General features: G+C 36.6%; 1 protein-coding gene and 1 long non-coding RNA gene across 4 annotated transcripts in view; one reads left to right on the forward strand and one right to left on the reverse strand.

Annotated features, from left to right (window-relative positions):
• LOC121028813 (uncharacterized) overlaps positions 1–3,633 on the reverse strand; it is a 16,692-nt gene extending 13,059 nt beyond the window's left edge. The window contains exon 1 of the long non-coding RNA XR_005789445.1: positions 2,024–3,633. This is a non-coding gene — a long non-coding RNA (uncharacterized LOC121028813). The remainder of the gene's footprint in view (positions 1–2,023) is intronic.
• MAGI2 (membrane associated guanylate kinase, WW and PDZ domain containing 2) overlaps positions 1–21,796 on the forward strand; it is a 1,342,154-nt gene that overhangs the window by 1,093,830 nt on the left and 226,528 nt on the right. For all 3 annotated transcript variants that reach the window (XM_040472823.1, XM_040472822.1, XM_040472824.1), the window contains one exon: positions 508–1,146. In XM_040472823.1, the coding sequence (XP_040328757.1) occupies positions 508–1,146 (639 nt within the window). The remainder of the gene's footprint in view (positions 1–507; positions 1,147–21,796) is intronic.

The following is a 21,796-nucleotide window of genomic DNA, read 5'->3' on the forward strand; positions in this document are numbered from 1 at the left end:
TCTCTATCTCTATCTCTATCTCTATCTCTATCTCTATCTCTATCTCTGTCTCTGTCTCTGTCTCTATCTCTATATATACTGGGGCTTTCTTTTTCATCCAAAACTTACGACTACCACTTCTCAGTAGTTTGAAAATTCTATTAACTGAATTGCACTGAAGATGGAAATGATGATGAAAAAGAAGCACAGAATGTGTGCTTCCTCAAGGCACAAATTCATCTAAACTTTTCTTCCTGAGCCTTTCTTTCTGAATACAAAGCTGTTTCTGAACTCCAAGAATAACCAAATAGGATTTTTTTTCGTCATTTGATCATTGTATTTGTTGGCAGACCTGTTGTAACCTTGAGTCACCTACGGTGAATTTAAATATTATTCTAATTGATTTTCTCACTGCTTACTGAGAAACACAGTGCCTCTTTTACTAGTCTCATAAATAATTCCATTTCTCTATGTCAACTTTAATTGAACTTACCTCATGTTGTCAATCTCTCTCTTTTTTCCTTGCAGGTGATGTCATTGTCTATATTAATGAAGTTTGTGTCCTTGGACACACTCATGCAGATGTAGTCAAACTTTTCCAGTCTGTTCCTATCGGTCAAAGTGTCAACCTGGTGTTGTGTCGTGGCTACCCTTTGCCCTTTGATCCTGAAGATCCTGCTAACAGCATGGTGCCACCCCTTGCAATAATGGAGAGGCCACCTCCAGTGATGGTCAATGGAAGACATAACTATGAAACATATTTGGAATACATTTCTCGGACCTCACAGTCAGTTCCAGATATAACAGATCGGCCACCTCATTCTTTGCACTCAATGCCAGCGGATGGTCAACTAGATGGCACGTATCCACCACCCGTCCATGATGACAATGTGTCTATGGCTTCATCTGGGGCCACCCAAGCTGAACTTATGACCTTAACCATTGTGAAAGGTGCCCAGGGCTTTGGCTTCACTATTGCCGATAGTCCTACAGGACAGCGGGTGAAACAAATACTTGACATTCAGGGATGCCCTGGCCTGTGTGAAGGCGACCTCATTGTTGAGATCAACCAGCAGAATGTACAGAACCTGAGCCATACAGAAGTAGTGGATATACTTAAGGACTGTCCCATTGGAAGCGAGACTTCTTTGATTATCCATCGAGGAGGTAAGATAACACTGGCTCATCAATAAAATATGCAGGTAAAATAGTAAGACCTTTACAATAATATCATAAAAGTGGAAGTTTCTCTGGAGCTGAATGAGAACACACTCTAAGAGACTAAAAGAGAAAAGAGTCCAGGAAGCTATGGGTTTTTTTTTTTAATTTTTAGAATATATATTCTCCTATTTTACATTAAACACAATAAACATAGTGCTTGCAGTCTTACAAATCTACCTTAATATGAATTTGGAGGGTAAAGATTGAATCCCCAAATATAAGTGGGCTGTATTCCAAAAGTTCATTAATGTATCGATTGTAGAAATCTCAGGCTGGGTTTCCATTGACTTAATTAAGAAATCTGAGTCTTCCAACCAAACCAATATTCTGTATTGTGCGTAGGATTCTAGGCTAGCTAGTTCAACCCTTTCCAAGTTCAAGTATAGTCTTGATAATCCCCATAAGAACCATTGGAAACTGATTGTTGCAGAAAAATCTTTTTAGAGTTGTGAATTGGGATGCTTAGGACACTTCTTTCACTACCACATGGATAATTACTCATGGTGCCCTCCATGACCTGGGAAGAAAGTTATGGAACAGGGTTAGGGCTGGAGTTCTGGGCTGGGTGTTCTAGGTGAAGTATGAACATCGGAGCAGTGAGGAGCATGGTAGGATCTCTGAGCCCTGGGTGTTTCTTCTTTTCTACCTTCTGGAGGAGAGAATGGGGCCACGCAGAAGGCCCCTCCTTCATTTCTGTGCTACTTTGCTCTTAATTATCAGTCAAACTAGGGAGAGAAAGAAGGGAGGGGCTACAGATAGGGAGGATTCTTGAAAATAGAGTATAAAAGAAAAGACTCAGGCTAAGTCCTGGTTTTCCACTTACCAATTCTGGGATTTAGGATACTTAATGTCCAAGAGCCTCAGAAGCCTCATCTGTTATATTGTGATGAAAATACAATGGTGGTCCTGCTCTTCATGTCGAATGACCCACAATAGGTGTTCATGAAATGTCTGTTGAGTGTAAATGAGCTTCGAAGCTACAGCAAGGGTGGGTCAGAAGGGGTAGTACTGTAAGGAACTCATGCATGAAGAACACATGTGTGGCAAACATATGTGATTGTCTATTCAGAGCACTAAAAACAGCATGAGAGCCCTGTCGGTTTGAAATGCAAATGAAAGCAGTCAAAGCTTGAAAAGAAGCACCTTTTATGATTTATTTGGCCCTCTCTGCAGGTGTTTCCACTTCAAGGAAATATTTACATTATTGATTCCTTGTGTGAAAATGGACATCAAATACTAAGCATTTTTGAGCGACGGTATGCAAAGTATTATGTTCCTATATTAAAAAAGGGAAATTATGGTAGCAGAAGTCTTAAATTTGACCTTCCTAAGGCATTGTTACAAAATAGCACTTGAATCTTGATAATTAAATATTGACAGTGTATTTTCATTTCTACCACTGCTTGTGTAAGATTATAACCAATATTCTTAATTAAATAGCCGTATCTTCATAGCGTGCAATTGAAAAGCAAATCTTTGTAACAGGTTCTTGATATTAAAAGGTATACTGAAAATCACTGTGCACTATATCCAGCATATGATTTATAGAAACAAGTTTGTGTACAAATCATTAAGTACTGACTTTTTTTAAAGGCTTGGCATAGCAGGAGGAAGTATTTTGAAATCATCTATGTATGTATAAATGCCCACTCCCTGCTAGACAACCCTATTCTTGCTCTTTCTTTCCCCCTATTTTCTTCACCTCTCATTTAGTCCTCCAGCATGTTACATTCTATTTGCATTTTGTTTGTGTTTGGGGGTGAGGAATTTTTTTTTTATTTTGTGGCCCCTACAATCACCTATGGAATGCAGTACCCAGGGATGCTTAAAGTATTTCTAGTCAGAAACCTCTCGTGTTTCCCAAAATTCCCACAATTTGCACTCAGCTGTCTGAAATTATTAGGAACTAACACCATGTTTTGTGATGAAATTGGCTTTATCTTATTATAGGCTACTCATAAGTGCTTATAGCCTCATTCAGATAAGTATAGACCTTAAAGAGCAAATTTGCATGCCTGTGTCCTTAGATCAGAACTGTGGTTGTTTGTTTTAATAATTTACTAGGATTTTTAGTTTCTAAAACAATAATATACATGGTGTAATTTTTTTTAACAGTGTTGGAGGGTATACAATGAAAAGTAATTCTCTTTCCTGTGCCAGACTTTCAGTTCTTTTCTCAGAGGCAAACATGTTTTTTGAATAGAAACTTTCAGAAATTTTGTATACATAACTAGCATATCCATGAATATCTGTAGTAGGTTAAATATAAATGTCTTGCTCTAAATATCTTGGCTATTGGGGTATAATTCATTTTTAACACACACCATTGTTGTATAATTCATATAACATAAAATTCACCCACTTTAAGTGCTAAAATGATACGTTGTGTAACAATCACTGTAATCCTTAGAATATACATCATCTCAAGCTCCCTCAGCCCCAGAAAATCACTAACTAATAAGCCTTCTGGATAGTTTTGCCTTTCTGTAAATTTTTTATAAATGTAGTCTCTTACACAACATAATGCTGCTGTGGTTTACCCACACTGGTGCATGTGTAAGTAGTTTGTTTGTTTTTATCACTGAACAGTATTCCATTGTATGGATCTATCATTTTTTAAATCCATTCACAAGTGGATGAACATAAAGAGTTGTTTTCAGTTTTCAACACTTATAATGTTGTTGTGAACATTTATTTTTTAATGTTTATTTATTCTGGTGGGTGCGGTGCAGAGGGAGAGAAGGAGAGAGGGAGAGAAAGAATCCCAAGCAAGTTCTGTGCTGTCAGTGCAGAGCCCAACATGGTGCTCAAACTCACTAATTGTGAGATCATGACCTGAGCTGAAACCAAGAATCAGACGCTTAATTGACTGAGCCATTCAGGTGTTCTGCTGTTAACATTTAGATAAAAGCATTTGTGTGTGCATATACTCTCATTTTTCTTGAGTAGATAGCTAAGAGTGATACTGCTATCACTAGTTATATGACAAGTATATATTTAAATTGTTAAGAAATTGCCAGAATGTTTTCCAAAATGACTATACCATTTTACATTCCCACTAGCAATTTATGAGGTTTCCAGTTTCTACCCATTGTTGCCCTTAGTTGGTATAGTCAATCTTTTTGATTATAGTCATTCTAGTGTCTGTATAATGATACCTTTCTTGTGATTTTAATTTACATTTCTCTGATCTTTTTATGTGTTTACCGTGTTTTCATGTGTTTATTAGTATTCATATATCTTCTTTGAAGGCATGACTACTCAATAGTTTGTCCATCTGAATATTTACTGGGCTATTTATCTTTTTATTAAGTTGTAGAAGTTATGATTACAAGTCTTTCATAAGATATATCGTTTGCAAATATTTTCTCCCAGTCTGTGGCTTGTCCTTTCACTTTCTTGATGGTTCCTTCTGATGCACAAAAGTTTTAAATTTTGATGAAGTCCAATTTATCAGCGTTTTCTTATGTGGATTATTATTTTGGTGTTATATCTATGTAATCTCTGCCTGACCTGAGGTCACAAACTTTTTCCTGCTTCCTTTATTTTTTTTTTAATCTTTTTTCAACGTTTATTTATTTTTGGGACAGAGAGAGACAGAGCATGAGCGGGGGAGGGACAGAGAGAGAGGGAGACACAGAATCGGAAACAGGCTCCAGGCTCTGAGCCATCAGCCCAGAGCCCGACGCGGGGCTCGAACTCACGGACCGCGAGATCGTGACCTGGCTGAAGTCGGACGCTCAACCGACTGCGCCACCCAGGCGCCCCCCTGCTTCCTTTAAAAGATATAGTTTCAGCTCTTACATTTAGACCACTTTAAGATCACATATGTGCATAGTGTGAGGTAAGGGTCTAAATGCATTTTGTTGCATATGTATATTGTATTGTCCTAGAACCATTTGTTGAAAAAAAAAAAAAAAAACCTACCCATTCCTCTTGGATTGCTTTGGCACCTTAATAAAATATGAACTAGCATGAATATGAGGTTTTATTTCTAGACTCCATTCTCTGTATGTTTACCCATATGGTTATGCCATACTTTTTAGATTACTTTAGCTTTATATTAAGTCTTGAAATCAGGTAGTGTGAATCCTTTAACTTTTTATTCGCTTTTCACTGTTATTTTGGCTATTCTAGATTCTTTCCATTTTCATATAAATTTTTTTTCAATATATGAAATTTATTGTCAAATTGGTTTCCATACAACACTCCATTTTCATATAAATTTTATGGTTTTCCTTTTTATTTTTATTTTTTTTTAAATAAAAGACCTATTGAGATTTTGGTGTTACACCAAATACGTAGAACAATTTGTGAAGAATTGCCAACCTAACACTGAATCTCTCAACTCATAAGTATGGTATGTCTCTTCATTTATTTGAATCCCATTTAATTTCTCAGCAATGGTTTGTAGTTTTCAATATACAGATTTTATACTTCTTCTGTTAAACTTATTCCTATTTTATTCTTTTGCCATTATTGTGACTGGAATTGTTTTCTTAATGTCATTTTCAGACTGTCAGTCGCTAATATATAGAAATGAATTTGATTTTTGTTTTGGATCTCATACATTGCAACCCTGTTACACTTCATTAGTTCTGGAGGTTTTTTACAAATTTCATAAAACTGCCTACAGAGATTATTATGTTATCTGATGATAAAGTTTAATTTCCCCCTTTCCAATTTGTATGCCTTTGATTCCTTTACCTAGCCTTATTACACTAGCTAGAACCTCTGTTGTGATATTTCATGTGAGTGAATATAAGCAGACATCCTTGTCTTATTATCAGTTTTAGGGGAAAAGCATTAGTTTTTCACCATTAAGTATGATTTTAGATGTAGGGCTTTTGTATGCTCTTTATCAGGTTGAGGAAGTTCCCTTCTATTCTTAGTTTGTTGAGAATTTTAATAATCAATGTACCTTGACTTTAAACAGGTGTTTTTTTTCCTGAAACTATTAAGATGATTGAGTGTTTTTTACACTTTATTAATACAGTGTTATATATTACATGATTTGTTTTTATGTTAAACTAATTTTGCATTCCTGGGATGATCCCATTTGTGTATAATTCTTTTTTTTGTGTGTTGCTGAATTTTGTTTGCTTATATTTTATTAAGAATTTTTGAACCTATTTGGGGAGAGGTTTTCTATAGTTTTCTTTTCATGTGATGTCATTGTCTGGCTTTTGTGTATTGATAATACTGGCTTTATAACATGAGTTGCAAAGTGTTCCTCCTCTTTTTTTCTCAAAGTTTGTGTAGGATTGATGTTAATTCCTCCATAAAAGTTTAATAGAATTCACCAGTGAAGCCCTTTGGGCTGGGCTTTTATTTGTAGAAAAATTGTTTGCTAATTAAATTTATTTTCTTGATTTAGGCCTATTCCAATTTTTCAACATCCTTGAATCGTTTTTTGGTAATTTATTTCTTTCTAGGAATTTTTACGATTCATCTAAGTTGTCAAATTTGTTAGCGTAAAGTTTTTAACAAAATTTTATAACATTCCTTCCTAAAACCCAGCTTTTAGATTCATTGTTTTTCAGTTTTCTATCTCAGTGTGCTCCACTCTAATCTTTATAATTTCCTCTCCTCTACTTATTTTGTGATTGATTTACTTTGCCTTTCTGTCTTCAAGTTTAGATTAATGATTCTAGTTCTCTCTTTCTAATAAAAGCATTAAAGCTATAAACTTCACAGTATGCACTTCTTTAGCTTAGTTTCGTAAATTTTGATAGGCTCTGTTTTCCTTTTCATCCAGTTCAAGGTATTTATTTTTTTATTTCCCTGACGATTTCTTTTTTGACCCATAGGTTACTTAGAAATGTGTTGTTTATTTTTCAAACATTTAGGATTTCCCAATTCTTTTCCATTAATTGCAAATAATGTCTACTTGGAGAAGAACATGTTTTGTATTATTTCAGTCCTTTTCAATGTGTTGAGACTTGTATTATGGCCTAGCTCCTTGCTTTTTTTAACATAAAAATTTCTCTTAGAGAACTTCACCAATTAGTTCAAAAATGTATCTCATTATTTTTAATAGCATATTTAATTGGATACCCACTAATGGATATTTTGGTTGCTTTTAGTCTTTTACTGTTATAAAAAAATTTATGTATCTTTGCACATCTATCTCTACACAAGAGAGTAAATCTATAATGTCGATGTCTTCTTTCTTTCAACAAACATTCCTTGAGTGCCTACTATGTACTAGGCACTTTTTTGGCACTAGGGATAAAGCAATAAACAAAGCTAACCACACTCTTTTTCTCATGGAGTTGACATTCCATTGGAGGGAGGCAAATGAAATGCCACATAAATATGCTTTTTGTTTATTTATTGCATATTTCATATCCCCCTAGGTTTTATTCTTAAATATTAATTTCATAACCAGTTACTTTACTGAGTTATCTTATTGTTTCTCATATATTTTTCCGTTCATTTCATGGGATTTGGACGCATACAGTCACACCACCTACAAATAGCAATCACTGTCTTCTCCTTTCCTATTTGCATACCTGTGATTTATCTTATTTAACACAGCTGACTGTTACTTCATGAATACTGTTGTTTAGTAATGGAGATTATGGAAATTCCTATCTTATTCCTGGCTTAAATGGAAGCTGTCTCATTTTACACAGTTAACACAATACTGGCCTTTTAATTGAGATGAATACTTACCATGAGAAAGAAATATCCCCTCAATTCCCATTTCATTGAGAATCTTATATCGGGGCGCCTGGGTGGCTCAGTCGGTTGAGCGTCTGACTTTGGCTCAGGTCATGATCTTGCGGTCCGTGAGTTTGAGCCCAGCGTCGGGCTCTGTGCTGACAGCTCAGAGCCTGGAGCCTGTTTCAGATTCTGTGTCTCCCTCTCTCTGACCCTACCCCATTCATGATCTGTCTCTCTCTGTCACAAAAATAAGTAAACTTAAAAAAAATTAAAAACAAAGAATCCTATATCAAAAATGGATAATGAATTTTATCAAAAACCAAAAAAAAAAAAAAGAACCATCTACAGAGATGATCAGTATTTTCCCCTTTGATTTATTACTGTGATGAATTGAATTAAGAAATTTTTTAGTATTGAACTATCCTTTCATTATTGAAGTAAGCTATATTATGCTTACAGTGTACTCCTAGATCCTATTTCTTTATAAATAATTTTGCACCAGGGTGCCTGGGTGGCTCAGTCAGTTAAGCATCAGACTCTAGATTTTGGCTTGGGTCATGATCTTGCATTTTGTGGGTTCAAGCCCCACACTGGGCTCTGCACTGGCAATGTTGGAGCCTGCTTGAGATTCTTTCTCTCTCTACTCCTCCCCAGCTCACACTCCCTCTCGGAGTAAATAAAAATTTATTTATTTATGTATTTATTTAGTACCAACCTTCATGTATGAGATAGGTCTAAAGTTTTCTTTTGGGAGTTTGTTTTGTTTTGGCTTACTTTTTACTGTCAAAATTTGCTATCAACGTGATGCTGATGTCATATAAGTAATCAATAACTTTCCATCAATCTCTGCTCTAACATAATTAAGTAACCTTGAAGGTATCTATTTTTTGAGGATATAATACACCTTTGAAATCATCAGGGTCTAGTGGGTTGGCTTCTGTGTTTGGTTTGGTTTGTGGAGGAGAGGGACACCTTTTGCAACTTTCTCAAATTCTTCCACAGTAAATAATCTTAGAGTTTCTATTTTTCTTAGAGTTTCTTGGCTGGACTCTGTTTTTATAATTTATATTATCCTAAACATTGTCTCTTTCATTCATGTTTTCAAATGTATTTAAATAGAATTGAATCAAGTATTTTCCAATTGTGTCTTCTATGTCCACTTTACCTAAGAGTATTTCTATTATTCTCATTTCGTAGTGGTGCTATTTTCTTGATTAGTTTGACTAACACTTTTTCTATATTAATGGCTCAAGAAACATATAGTTTATTTTATAAATAATTTGTTGGCTGATGCTCAACCTAGTATGGTATAGGGAAACATTATGCTTTCTGCCCAAGGAGGCTGTTATTTGATGTATGGAGTAAAGCAATTCCAGAGTGATTACTATAATCAATCCTTGTCACGTATTGTACTCTTATTTATATTAAAATGCGGGGCGCCTGGGTGGCGCAGTCGGTTAAGCGTCCGACTTCAGCCAGGTCACGATCTCTCGGTCCGTGAGTTCCAGCCCCGCGTCAGGCTCTGGGCTGATGGCTCAGAGCCCGGAGCCTGTTTCCGATTCTGTGTCTCCCTCTCTCTCTGCCCCTCCCCCGTTCATGCTCTGTCTCTCTCTGTCCCAAAAATAAATAAACGTTGAAAAAAAAATTAAAATGCAACAAAGTCCCCTACTTAATTTGTGAAACTCCCATAAATCGCAGCTGATCAGTATTTGAAAATTTCCCTTCTTATCTCTGAAAAGCATGATCCCAAAGGTTCTCACTAGATCAGAATATTCCCTTCATATGCTCACAATGTATAACAATTAATAAGTATCAGTAATGCACATCTTCTCTTTCTTTTACATTCAAACAGAATTCAGAGTATTTGAGAAGTAGCATACACTATATCAGAGCTATGTTTGAGGACAAAGCATAACAATTAGGGACACAGTGAATTGTGTATATGTAGAGAATTCCTGCTTTAAATTTTTAAAAACCGTATCACACAAAAACATTGTATCACAAACTTAAAACTGCACAGGGAACATATTAAAAGCAAAGCTATAAGAAGTATTGATATTTTTAATGTTGCTAACAGTTTTTCTAAATTTTTTTGTTGATAAAGTTTCAAATTCACATAAAAATTGCAAGTATAGTACACAGAACACCATATACCATTTACCTACATTGCTGTTAACATTTTGCCCCATTTGCTCAATTGTGTGTGTGTGTGTGTGTGTGTGTGTGTGTGTGTGTGTGTGTGTTTCTGGACCACTTAAGACTAGGTTTCATACGTCATACCCTTTCACACCAAATATTTTAGCATTTATTTTAGGTCACTACTTGTTTGGACAAATGTATACACAGCTAGTTAGCTATAGTTATAAAAGATACTTTTTAAAAAGCACATCAAATTTTAAAACTCATTACCACAACAACAAAAGACTTTAGAAATTGTTGAAAGAGAGTTGACATTCACCAGTAAACAAGGATCTGATATAGGACTCTTTCTGGGAGAGAAAAAGCACTTGTTATTTGAAAAGAGTGCTATCCAAAGAGATTAAGCAAAAATCACAGTGGATATCCCACAATCACCCTTATGTAATCCAACTTTCCACTTGATGTCAGCAGAAAAGAGTATATATGACACAGCAAGCCAAGTAATAAATCCACACCATGAGGGTGAACAACCATGGCATACTGGCTGCTATATTAACAACTAAGTCTTAAAGTTTCAAATAAAAGTCTATTTCTCACTCATATGGTTTCCAATTCATGTTTTCCTGAATAGCAGATTTCCTGAGCAACTCTCCTCTACGTGATGGCTCAGGAAACAAGGCTTCTTCTCTCTGGTGGATCTCCATGCCCTAAGGTCTTGAAGTCCCCCGCTGAGTCCTCTCTAACCAGCTGGCAGATAAAATGGTTTAGGGGTCAGTCCTGGGAGGGGTGTACATCACTTCCTCCCACATTCCATTGGCCAGAACTCAGCTCTAGATCCCATTAACCATAAGAGGCTTGGAAATATAGTATCCCTGTCTGCCCAGAAATGAGGGAATGGTTTGGGGTCAGCTATGTAGTAGCTACTCTGCTTCTGATATTTCTTATATGCTATCTGCACCTTGAACTGCACATCAGGGATATATAACCACTGATTATGTGAAACTGTGAGATGAAATATTTTGTGTAACATGATATTGTAATATGATTCATTGTAGGCTTTTGAGGTACACTTGGGCCAATGGTATATGTTTTTAAACTCACATGTTCTCTTCACATTTTCTCTCTCAACCCAACTTTCATGGATAAAGAAACTTAAATTCAAGGTTCAGTACTTGGCCCAAATTCAATGAATGTGTATCTAGGTAAGGGGATGGACAATTTATGGTCCCCAAATATAAGAGGTGTGAATAATCATCAATGAAAAATGGAAAATGCCATGGATCTCACAAGGTGTACACCAAATGGGGAATTTGTTGCACAGATGACCGGTAAGATAAGAGAGACAGGATGCTAGGATTACTTGTAGAGTTGTTGTCATACCACTTAGAAGTAGCAGAAACAGAACTCAAATCTCTATCTTCTGACTCTAATATTAATTAGAGTTTTACGTTATGTCAGTTTCCCCAAACTTTATGAAAAGAAATTTTTGATGGGTTTTGCTTGGATATATAAGGTTTATTCATCCATTTGTTTATTCATTTCATAAGTATTTGTTGAGGACCTACTGTGTGCTCAGCACTGGTTTATGTGCTGGGAGCTTACCTTCTAGGGGAAAATTAGGTAAAAAACAAAGAAATACATTAGAGATAGCAGTGAAGAAAAACTGAGCAACAGGGTAAAGGGTAGGAGAAAGAGGGAGCAAGCTGTTTGGGATATACAGGGAAGAGCATTTTAAGCAGGGCAAAGGCCCTGAGGCAGGACTGTTCTTGATGTAGACAAGTAACAAGAGGGAAGCTCCTGTGGCCGAGTGAGGAAGGGATGGAATGACAGATGAGGTCAGAGAGATTGTCGGTGCTATAGAGAGACAGAGAATGTAAAGTCTTATGTAGCCATGGGCCATGGAAATGACTTTAGATTTTACTTTCAAGTGAAATGGGAAGCCTTTGGAGTGTTTGAGCAGAGTAGCGAGAAGATACAACATTTGAAAGAGCTCAGTGTGGCTGCTGTGTTGAGAATAAACTGTGGGTAGGCAAGGATGGAAACAGGCAGACAAGTGAGTCGGATTTCACAGCAATCCGAATGAAAGATGAAGAGGGAGATTGGAGAAGGATGGTAGGAATGGAGGTGGTTAAGAAATGGTTCTAAATATATCTCAAAGGAAAAACAGCAAGATTTGCTGATGGATGAGAAGGAAAGGAATCAAAGACTGCAAATTTTGACCTAAAAAACTGTAAGAACAGAATCGCATTTTCCTGATAGGATGAATATGATGCATGGATATGCTTGTGGGGGACTGTGGGGAGATCAGGAGTCCAGTTAGGAACAGGCCAAGCTTGAGATACATTACAGTTGTGCAAGTGGTGATGGCTGGCATGTGGAAGGTATTTAAAGCTTACGACTGAGCAAGACATTCAGGGAGTGAGCATAAATAAAGGAGAGAAACATTCTGAGGGCTGAGGACTGAGAACCTCCAACTTTGGCGATCAAGAAGAAAAAGAATGAGCAACAAAAGGCTAAGAAAGCATGACTTGTGAAGAAGGAGGAGATATAAGAGGAGGGTACTGGGAGCCTTATGTAGGAAAATGTTTCAAGATGGAAGGTGTGAACAATTATGCCAAGTGCTGAATAAGATAGGTTGAGAATTTAACATTGGACTTAACAATTGAAAAAATATTCATTTTTTAAAAATTTAGTTAACCAATTGGAAAGGAGTTGACATCAGTGTTTTGGTGACTTGAAAACAAAGCCTCTTTCATATTTGAACCTATAGAGCGCATTTATTTACATGTACTGTGATTTTATATATAATCTGACAACGAAAGTACACTTTCCCCTTTCATAATTATACTAGATTATCTTATTTTCTGCCAGTCAACTCATGTCAGATCAACCTCTTATCACCAACTAACATTCATATTTGTTCTCATGGCTAAGTTAGTAAAAGGTTATTCTGTGTTAGGGTCCTTTTGGACCTTATACCTCTTCATTTCAGACCTCATTTCAGGGCTGATAGGGTGGGGGACAGGGAATGCCATCCATTGTATCCAAGAGATTCTTGGAGACAAGTAACTTCTTCAATTCTTTAACATAAAAGTAAAAAATTTTTAAACTGCAGACTCTCTTTAACCCATAAAATACCCAGTCTACCACAACCTCCCCCCAACACACACATCACTTAAATAGTTGAGTTAATATATCAGGGGTTTTTTTGTTTAAATATATATCTGTTGGCCATTTCTAAATATCAGAGGAAGAGTGAATAGAAGTGTCTTATTAGATGGTAAATCTGATCTGCATGTGACAAGATATAACTGTTAGTTATTGATTTGGTATTTACTCTTTATTTACCCTGTTTACTAATTTGAGGATGTCTTAAATACAAAACAAAAAAGGGCATGTTAATATTTACATTTCCATAGTCATCAATATGTGTAAATAATTGTTCTAGTGGATATGTACAAAAATGTCAACTAGAAGAAACTATTGGTTCTTTAAATGCTAGCCAATTTCCCTCAGAAGCAAAGTCTGTGTCTTATTTCTTATTTGTCTTCAGAGCTTGGCATGTATACTTGTGAAATTAGTTTATTATGTTGTAACATTAGGAGGAGAAGGGTGGTCACAAAACAAAAATCAGGAAAATGCATGTGTGAGTCGCGTAATGCAGCCGAGCGTACAAAAACGGACAAAACTCTTTTTCTAGTGATGTTCTTCTGTATGGGCTTTTATTTATTTTTTTTTTAATTTTTTTTCAACGTTTATTTATTTTTGGGACAGAGAGAGAGACAGAGCATGAACGGGGGAGGGGCAGAGAGAGAGGGAAACACAGAATCGGAAACAGGCTCCAGGCTCTGAGCCATCAGCCCAGAGCCTGACGCAGGGCTCGAACTCACGGACTGCGAGATCGTGACCTGGCTGAAGTCGGACGCCTAACCGACTGCGCCACCCAGGCGCCCCTGTATGGGCTTTTAAAGTAACCTGGGCCCTCCTTTCTCTCTGGTCATATACCAAATTTTTGCCTAAGTTGTCTGTCTTCTTCCTCTCCCTTCATTTCAAAAATGTCCCAGATGCTGATCTACACACAGGGATATCCAGTAAACAAAATAAGTCCTTGTTCTTACGGAGTTTACTTTAAATGTAATGGGTAATAACAGATTGATCTTGTAAATTAATCCATCAACTGTGCCAGTTATATGGCTATAAAACCTGTCATACAATGTCTTCACTTGGGAAAAATATACAGGTTTATTGGCATGAGATGATGAACAATGCATTTAACTAGAATCAGCATACCAGGTTTCTAGTAAAACGTAGGCTCCTAATTCACATGGCCACTTTGAGTGTGTCACTTAGGTTCTCTGGCCACTAGCTCCCCCTCTGCAAATTGAAAACAACTGTAATATCCATATGTCTCAAAACCTCTATAGTTCTCAATGTTTCTAAACCATGGGCTTATTTACATTCATTACATTATATACACTCATTAGTTAGGGACCCCAGGACAAAGGAGTTGTAAAGAGTAGTTTTTTTTTTCATCTGTTACCTTCGAAACATATATCCTGCTCCCTTCTAATCCACAATGGTAATTTCCTTGAGCTCACAGCCTAGAAGTTTACTAATCTTCTACCAAATTTGACAGTAGCAAAATCAAGAGATTTCAGAGGGAAAAAGGAAAAAAAGCAATGATGGTTATAGCCAATAATTCTGAAGCTACAGGAAGATGATCAAATTTACTCTTATGTAAAATATGTTCAATCAATTCATACAAATTATTTTTATGTGGGGGTAGAGAATCTTAGTGTCTTTTCATTAAGACTTTAAAAAAAAGTTACAAGTTCAAATCTAATAATGACCAGTATATAGTAAATTTACCAAGAAAGTTTCAAATTCCCCTAGTTCTATAAATCTTAAAACTTTAGTAGCCCTCCCCCCAAAAACAAAAACCAAACCACATTCCTCACTATCTGCCACTATTGTGTAATACATTGTATTTAGGAAACTATGCTGGTCATATACAAAAATGTGCTCTTGGGGTACCTGGGTAGCTCAGTCAGTTAAGCATCTGACTTTGGCCCAGGTCATGATTTCATGATTTGTGGGTTCAAGCCATGTATCAGGCTCTGTGCTGACAGCTCAGAGCCTAGAACCTGCTTTGGCTTCTGTGTCTCCCTCTCTTTCTCTGCCCCTCCCCCACTCGTGCTCTGTCTCTGTCTCTCTCAAAAAATAAATAATAAACATTTTTTAAAAATGTGCTCTGCCTCCAATGTGCTAGCTGCTTACACATAAGAGCAGAAAATTAAATGGATGAGTGCAATTAAAGTTATGTGCAAGAGATTTCCAGATGGTAAACTTAGAAAATCTTGCCACAAAGACTATTGAATCACAGCACCTCCATGTAGGCTCTCACTTGTTGAATAAATGAATGAAATCACCTACAGCATTATCTTGCTATAAAATACAAAGTCATGTTCATTTTTTCAAATTGCAGAATATGAAACTGTAGGCTTATAATGAATATAAATTCTACCAAAAGTGCAAATGAAAATAATTGCAGTTATTATGCCGTATTAATGAAAGTTATGCTAATTGCCCTAAAACTTAAAGAAAATGTATTGTTTTGCCTCTCCTCCTAATTAACGTTATTTCACAATGTGTGGTACATTTATGGAGAATTGTGTAGTGCATTAGATAAATCAGTTTTACATTTCCAGGAGAGTGTGTTTTAATGAGCATTATAATGTATTTCAGTTCAGCAACAGTTTTATGTTACAAAGCACCTTCTACTGGTAGATTGGAAAACATTGCACCAAAGTGATGCTTTCACTAAAATTTAGAATGAAATTTAGTGAGGGAAGCATAGATGAATCCATTTCAGTTAAATGGTTCTAAACTTGAGAAGAATGTTAACATTTTAGCTAGTATTTTTTTCCTATGCCCAAACCACATATGCCAGCAATCAGAAATGAGTTTGGGGGCCTGCTCAATATCTCATTGAATACCTGATATTTGATGCATAAGGCCCCACTTCTGTATTTAAAAATAATCAAAATGAAATTAAAATATTCATACTACTAAATACATTCATTAGATCCACATTAGGTGAAGCTAATCTAATTCCATCATCCCAAGTGCTTATAGTTAAGTTCCTCTACCTCATGCCTTAGAAACCAGCTTGTAGAGGCCCATCCTTTCTTCTTTTCTTCTAGATTCAGAGGAAGACTTGTAGGTCTATTCAGACACCAACTTTATCTTGCTCTGGAAGGAAGCCACTCCTGTCCACTCAGGGAACTGCTTCATCAATATTCTCTTACCATGGGTACTGTTATAACTTCCTTTTTCTTTGGGCACCCTTAACCTTAACCTATAAAATTCCTGAATTTTGCCCCATACATTAAAAATGTTTTCTTGATTCTTCGTTACCTTACAGCCATGCTCTTTCACTTTTCTTTCATTCTCAGACAACTTTCTTGAAATATTATCCATGTATGTGCCTACATATATCCCACTTTATTTCATAATTTATTTAAGACCACTATTCTTGGAAGAATAAACTCTACTTAACATCTGTGCTTTTTTTACTTGTCTTGCACCTCTCAACTTACAGCTGTCTGGTTTGTGTCCCCATCATGCTATGGCAAATGCTCTCTCTGATGTTCACAATGGCTTCCTATTTGTCAAATGAATATCTCTCGTTTCTTCCAGAATCTCTCTTCCCTTGGCTTCCAAGACAGTTATTGCTTCTAGTGGTCTTACAGTTCTCTGTTTCTTCTCAGACTGCTGTAGTGAATCCTTTTCTTTGTCCATTTTTCCAAAACTGAAATTTCCTAGATTTGGTTGCTCTAACTTTTGTTTTATGACTCTGTAGGCTCACCACCACTACCATGATCATCCACATGGTCTATGTACTTTTCCATGGCCTCTAGAGAACCAAGACCAATTTTTTTTATCTTACAACCAAATCCTTCATCATCTAGTCCACACCAGCCTCTTTAACTTCATGTCACATTCCTCGTTTCATAAATATTTCTTGAGCATCTGCCATGTGTCATACACCATTTCAAGTTCTACAGTATAGCAGTGAGCAAAACAGATTAAAACTCCCTACCTTCATGGAACTTATATTCTCCTAGCAACACACAACTGTTGTTTTATACTCCATTGTCATAGAAATGTATTTATTTCTGCATGAAAAAACCCTCTCATAGTTTTTGGCAAACTCCTAAGCACCCTTGAGAATTCAGGTCAAATGTTACTTCTTGCAGGAAGATTCTCCCAACAGTCCACATTTCCCCGAGAAAGCTTGTAAATACTCTTGTCATTTCTTCAGATCAAGATTTCCTGTGAAGTCTTAGCAGTGAAGTTACCATTATCCCACTTCAGAATTTATCAAGAGAATCTGCACAAGACACACTGTACCTTTCAAACTGAAAGATCCCTGGACCTTTAATAAATTATAAATGCACTGCTATCTCACCAAGTGGTCAGTAGATCTCTGATAGTCAAGAGTCCATGCAACAATTTCCTGGTGCAATTGAAAGAACAAACAGCCTTGCTCACATATATTGGGAAAAATGAATAGATTTAATATAATATTCTTATGTGTTAAAACTATACTATTAGTTTAATTATAATGAAGTTATAAAAATGTATACAAACTCAGCAACACAATCATACTCTACTTTTAACTTCTATTTGTCCATAAACTAAGGATCATTCTTTTAACAGAAGACGCAAAATCACATTTTTTGGCATCTATATCTTTTAACATTTAACAAATAGTGCTTAGCCATTTGCTCTTATCAGAAGAGCAAATTCATCAGTTTGCTTACCAGTTTTGTTTTGGGAGCCACATACTCTCCAACAATATACTTTAAAAATATTTGATTTATTTTTCCCTCCTTTCTCCTATGTGGATTTTTCCTTCCAATAATGGTTCCTAACTGAAGTCCATCTCATTCTAACCCCATTCCCCACTCCAGGGAATTTTCAGGTTATATTATGAAAGAAAAGAAAAAAAAACTCAATATCAGAGTCTGAAATAAAACTTTTTAAAAATTTTCTTTATAAGACCTGCACTTCAGACTCAAAGGGGGCAAGTGCTTATTAGTCAATAGCTGGATGACCACATTGTGCCTCTCAACCTGTACTTCTCAATGGCAGGCTTTCCTCAGCCTAAGGACCTTCAAAGAATTGCTCTATTTTCAACAAAAGGGAAAAGATCAAGTAAGGGAAAGGAGACCTTTAGGACAGGAGAGGGAGGGGGGATTTTTCGTCATAAATTAGCAAACTTGAGGAAGGCTATTTGAAGACAGTTGGTGCCGTACGGTGGGAGAAGTTACCATACTTGTCTAGTAAACCTTCAGCATGTATGAAAGTGTTACAATGCTTGTCTGATGGAATGAAACTTTAAGGATCTGTTTCTTAGTTTTAATTTTAACTTCAAGAATGCATGACTTGAATTTCTGTTTGTTATTAAGCCCATTTTTCTTCATCAGTTGTCATAATGAAGGGGTTCTTACCGGCATTTAGTGCCCAGAGCCAGGAATGCTAAAACTTCTTGCTTCAAGGGACAGACACACATGTCCAAAATTTCAAGTAGTTGTGTCTTCACTGAAGAATATTCTGACATCAATGACCAGGGATTTTCCCTGCCCTTGTTGCCTCGGTTCCTTTTCTTTCTCTGCCGGCAAAGCTTGCTGCCTTCTCAGATAACTTTATAGCAGCACCTTGCTTCTCAAGGCCATCCTCATGACCTGTGAGACGAAGTAATCTTGGCATCCCACCTCAGACCTACTGAATCATAATCTGCATTTTAACAACATCTACCAGGTGATTTGTATTCAAATTAAAGTCTGCATATTCAAAAATGCACTTGGTCTGTGGAATGGTTGACCCTGGCCTAATGACAGAATCTTCTAATTTAATAGAAGAGATTTATACCAAATTAATAACGACCTCCCCTAAGGCTCCTAAGAAACTTACTTCAACAAATTTCTCTAAACTGTAGAAGTTTATAAAAATTTTCATCTTTTATAAAAATAATGACCCTTGTGAGGCATGTGTCTTAACACACTGAAAACCTGTCCAGGGAAGGCACAGAAAGAAATGGTGAATAAGAAGACTTCTGAGACAGCCAGATACATGGAAGGATGGTCATGTTTCTAGGTTTTTCACAGAAACCTGTGGATGCCCAAAATCTGATGTGGCATCAGAAGAAGGGATCAGAGACCTCCTAATTATTCCCCCTTTATTTTTTCTCAGAAGAATGAATCGCCCAAGCTGTCTTTGAAAGTATCAGTGTATAAGGAGGTCCTTTTTGATATTTTTGCATGACAGCCTAGAATTTAAATTGACTGCTTCAGAAATACAGGGAATGACTGGTTAACAACCGTAATCAGAGTGATAGGTGGAAAATGTGAACTTTAGTTCACATATGTGATGTAAAAGTTCTTTATATGTTGCATATTTGTTAAAAAGTAATAGCAAAATACAGTTTTTAAAAGCTTATATTCACCTCATACCATATTTAAACAACACAAATTCTTACAGGGAAATAAAACCTCATTCCTACCAGAAATGATCAGAGATTGTGTTTATCACTCCTGCCCTTTAAAAATATTATATTATGCTATAAAAATGACTCTATCTACTAAACGTACTTAGACTTTAAATTGTCATTATTATATCATAAAGGTTGCATTATACTTTGACTCCAGAATGTCTGAAAGTACTTTAATTCAAAACAGCACTCTCAAAGTTTTGGGGAGAACTCATCTGTACTTCATTAGGCATGGTCTAATTAGTCCCACTGTTATTCTGCTGAGCCATACTTGAAGGTGTTCTTTAACTTGGGAAATTAATAAGGACCAAAAAAAGCATTGATTCAAATATATGCAGTTTATTAGTAGTTATTTTAAGCACATTTAACACATGCTCAAATAAGTGGTTTTTCTTTGGATTACCAATCCCTGTTCACTAGGTATTGGTGGATCCCTTCACCCAGAATGGTTGGGTGTCCTCTGAATCTGTGTCTGGAGTCTGAGCTTTCATCTGATGCCCTTGTCCACTTCTGCCAGAGCCCAGGTGCCCTCTCTAATGAAGTCTGTGGTGGCCCCTATTGATGTCCCCCTCTTTGGGTGGAGGTTTTGTAAAATAGGTTTACTCCTAAGGAGCCTGCTCTGTCATTATCCCTTCCTATTAGGAACCTGGCTCACTGGTTCCCAAACGATCATTACCATACAAGGAAAAAATATTGTATCTCTTCCTGGTAGGGTGATCCACAGTTGTCCATGGTAGGCCCTGTGTCCTAGCAGACAATAGGGGTGCCTCCTCCTGACCCAGCACAATGTCACCCCAGAGTGATGGCCTCTTTGCCATGAAGCTCAACCCATTTTTCTCAAGTCTACCCAGCACCCAGTCTCTGGTTTCTTCCCCAACTTAAGTGAAAGAAAACCCTCCAAGGCCTGGTTTCCTTTCAATGTGATGGTGTTGGGAGGCCAGTGTAGTTGTTAGGGGCACCGTCCCTGAGCTCAAATTTGTGTCCTGACTTGACCCATGGGATCTTAGACTTGTTCTTTATGATCTCAAAAACTCAGTTTCCTCGCCTATAAAATGTAAAACTACTTGTGTTTTTGTTAAGAGGATTAAACCTGAACATCCATGTAAAACACTGATAACAGTGCCTGATATAGAGGAGTTTCTCAATAAGTCTTGGCTAGTGTTGGACATTAGAGTCAAGTCCTCGTTTGTCCCCTGCTCCACTCCTTTCCTTAAGACTTTGGGAATGATTTGGAAAATGCATGTGATGATGGTTTGTGGATCAGAAACTATCAGATCCATTCAGATTCCAGCTTCTCTTGATCCACATTGGCCAAAGGGCACAGCATTCCAGATGACTCTTCTTCCTAGAGATGACTTTTTATAATTCAGTGTATTAAGTAAATGAGTTTATATAGGATCTTTAGAAATACATTATATCTGCCCTTCAGAAGTGTTTGCTCATAATGAAATAAATCATTTGTTTTTAATGTGCCATGGATACAAAGGACTCAGCTACAGTTTCATTTGGAGCAGAAACATAACAATGGTTTCCTTTTTATATTTTTAGTCTTGCATACATTATATTTAAGAAGGAATATGAGTTTCTTTCCTTCTCCATGAATACATTTCTATTTTTATAGAGTTTAAGTTAAATAAAGACATGCCACACCTCCTGATATTCCAAATAACATGTATTTTAAATGCAAACATTCAGAATTCCCAGGTTTTACTTTTTTTTATTTTTACTTCTAAAAAAATTTCAAAAATTATCACTGAAAGCATGGAGTCCTGTTGTTGATGTTCTTCCGGTACCTATAAGTCTTATAAAATAGGTCCCTAAGGAGCCTGCTCTGTTATTGTCCCATCTTGTTAGAACCTTGCTTCCTGGCTCCCCAATACTAACTCACAAAATGAAAGCATCACAACCGTTCTAGAGGTGGGGATTCACAGCTGTTTGTTAGTATCCTGAATGTGCTCAGAAATTCTGCTTCACTGGGCCCAGGATTTATATTCTCTATAACTCCCAACCCTAGGTGATTCTGATGCAGATGGTCTAGAGGCCACAACTTTAGAAACAATGATCTAGGACAGGGGTCAGCAAACTATGCCCCACCAGCCAAGTTCAGTCCACCACCTGCTTCTGTATGCCTCTTGAGCTAAGAATAGTTTTTGAATATGTTTCAGCTTATTGAAATATAATTGACATGTAACATTGTGTAAGTTTAAGGTGTACAATGTTATGATTTTATGT

The sequence above is a fragment of the Herpailurus yagouaroundi genome, unplaced genomic scaffold (genome assembly GCF_014898765.1).
Source record: "Herpailurus yagouaroundi ecotype Mexico unplaced genomic scaffold, PumYag 100, whole genome shotgun sequence".
NCBI lineage: Eukaryota > Metazoa > Chordata > Mammalia > Carnivora > Felidae > Herpailurus > Herpailurus yagouaroundi.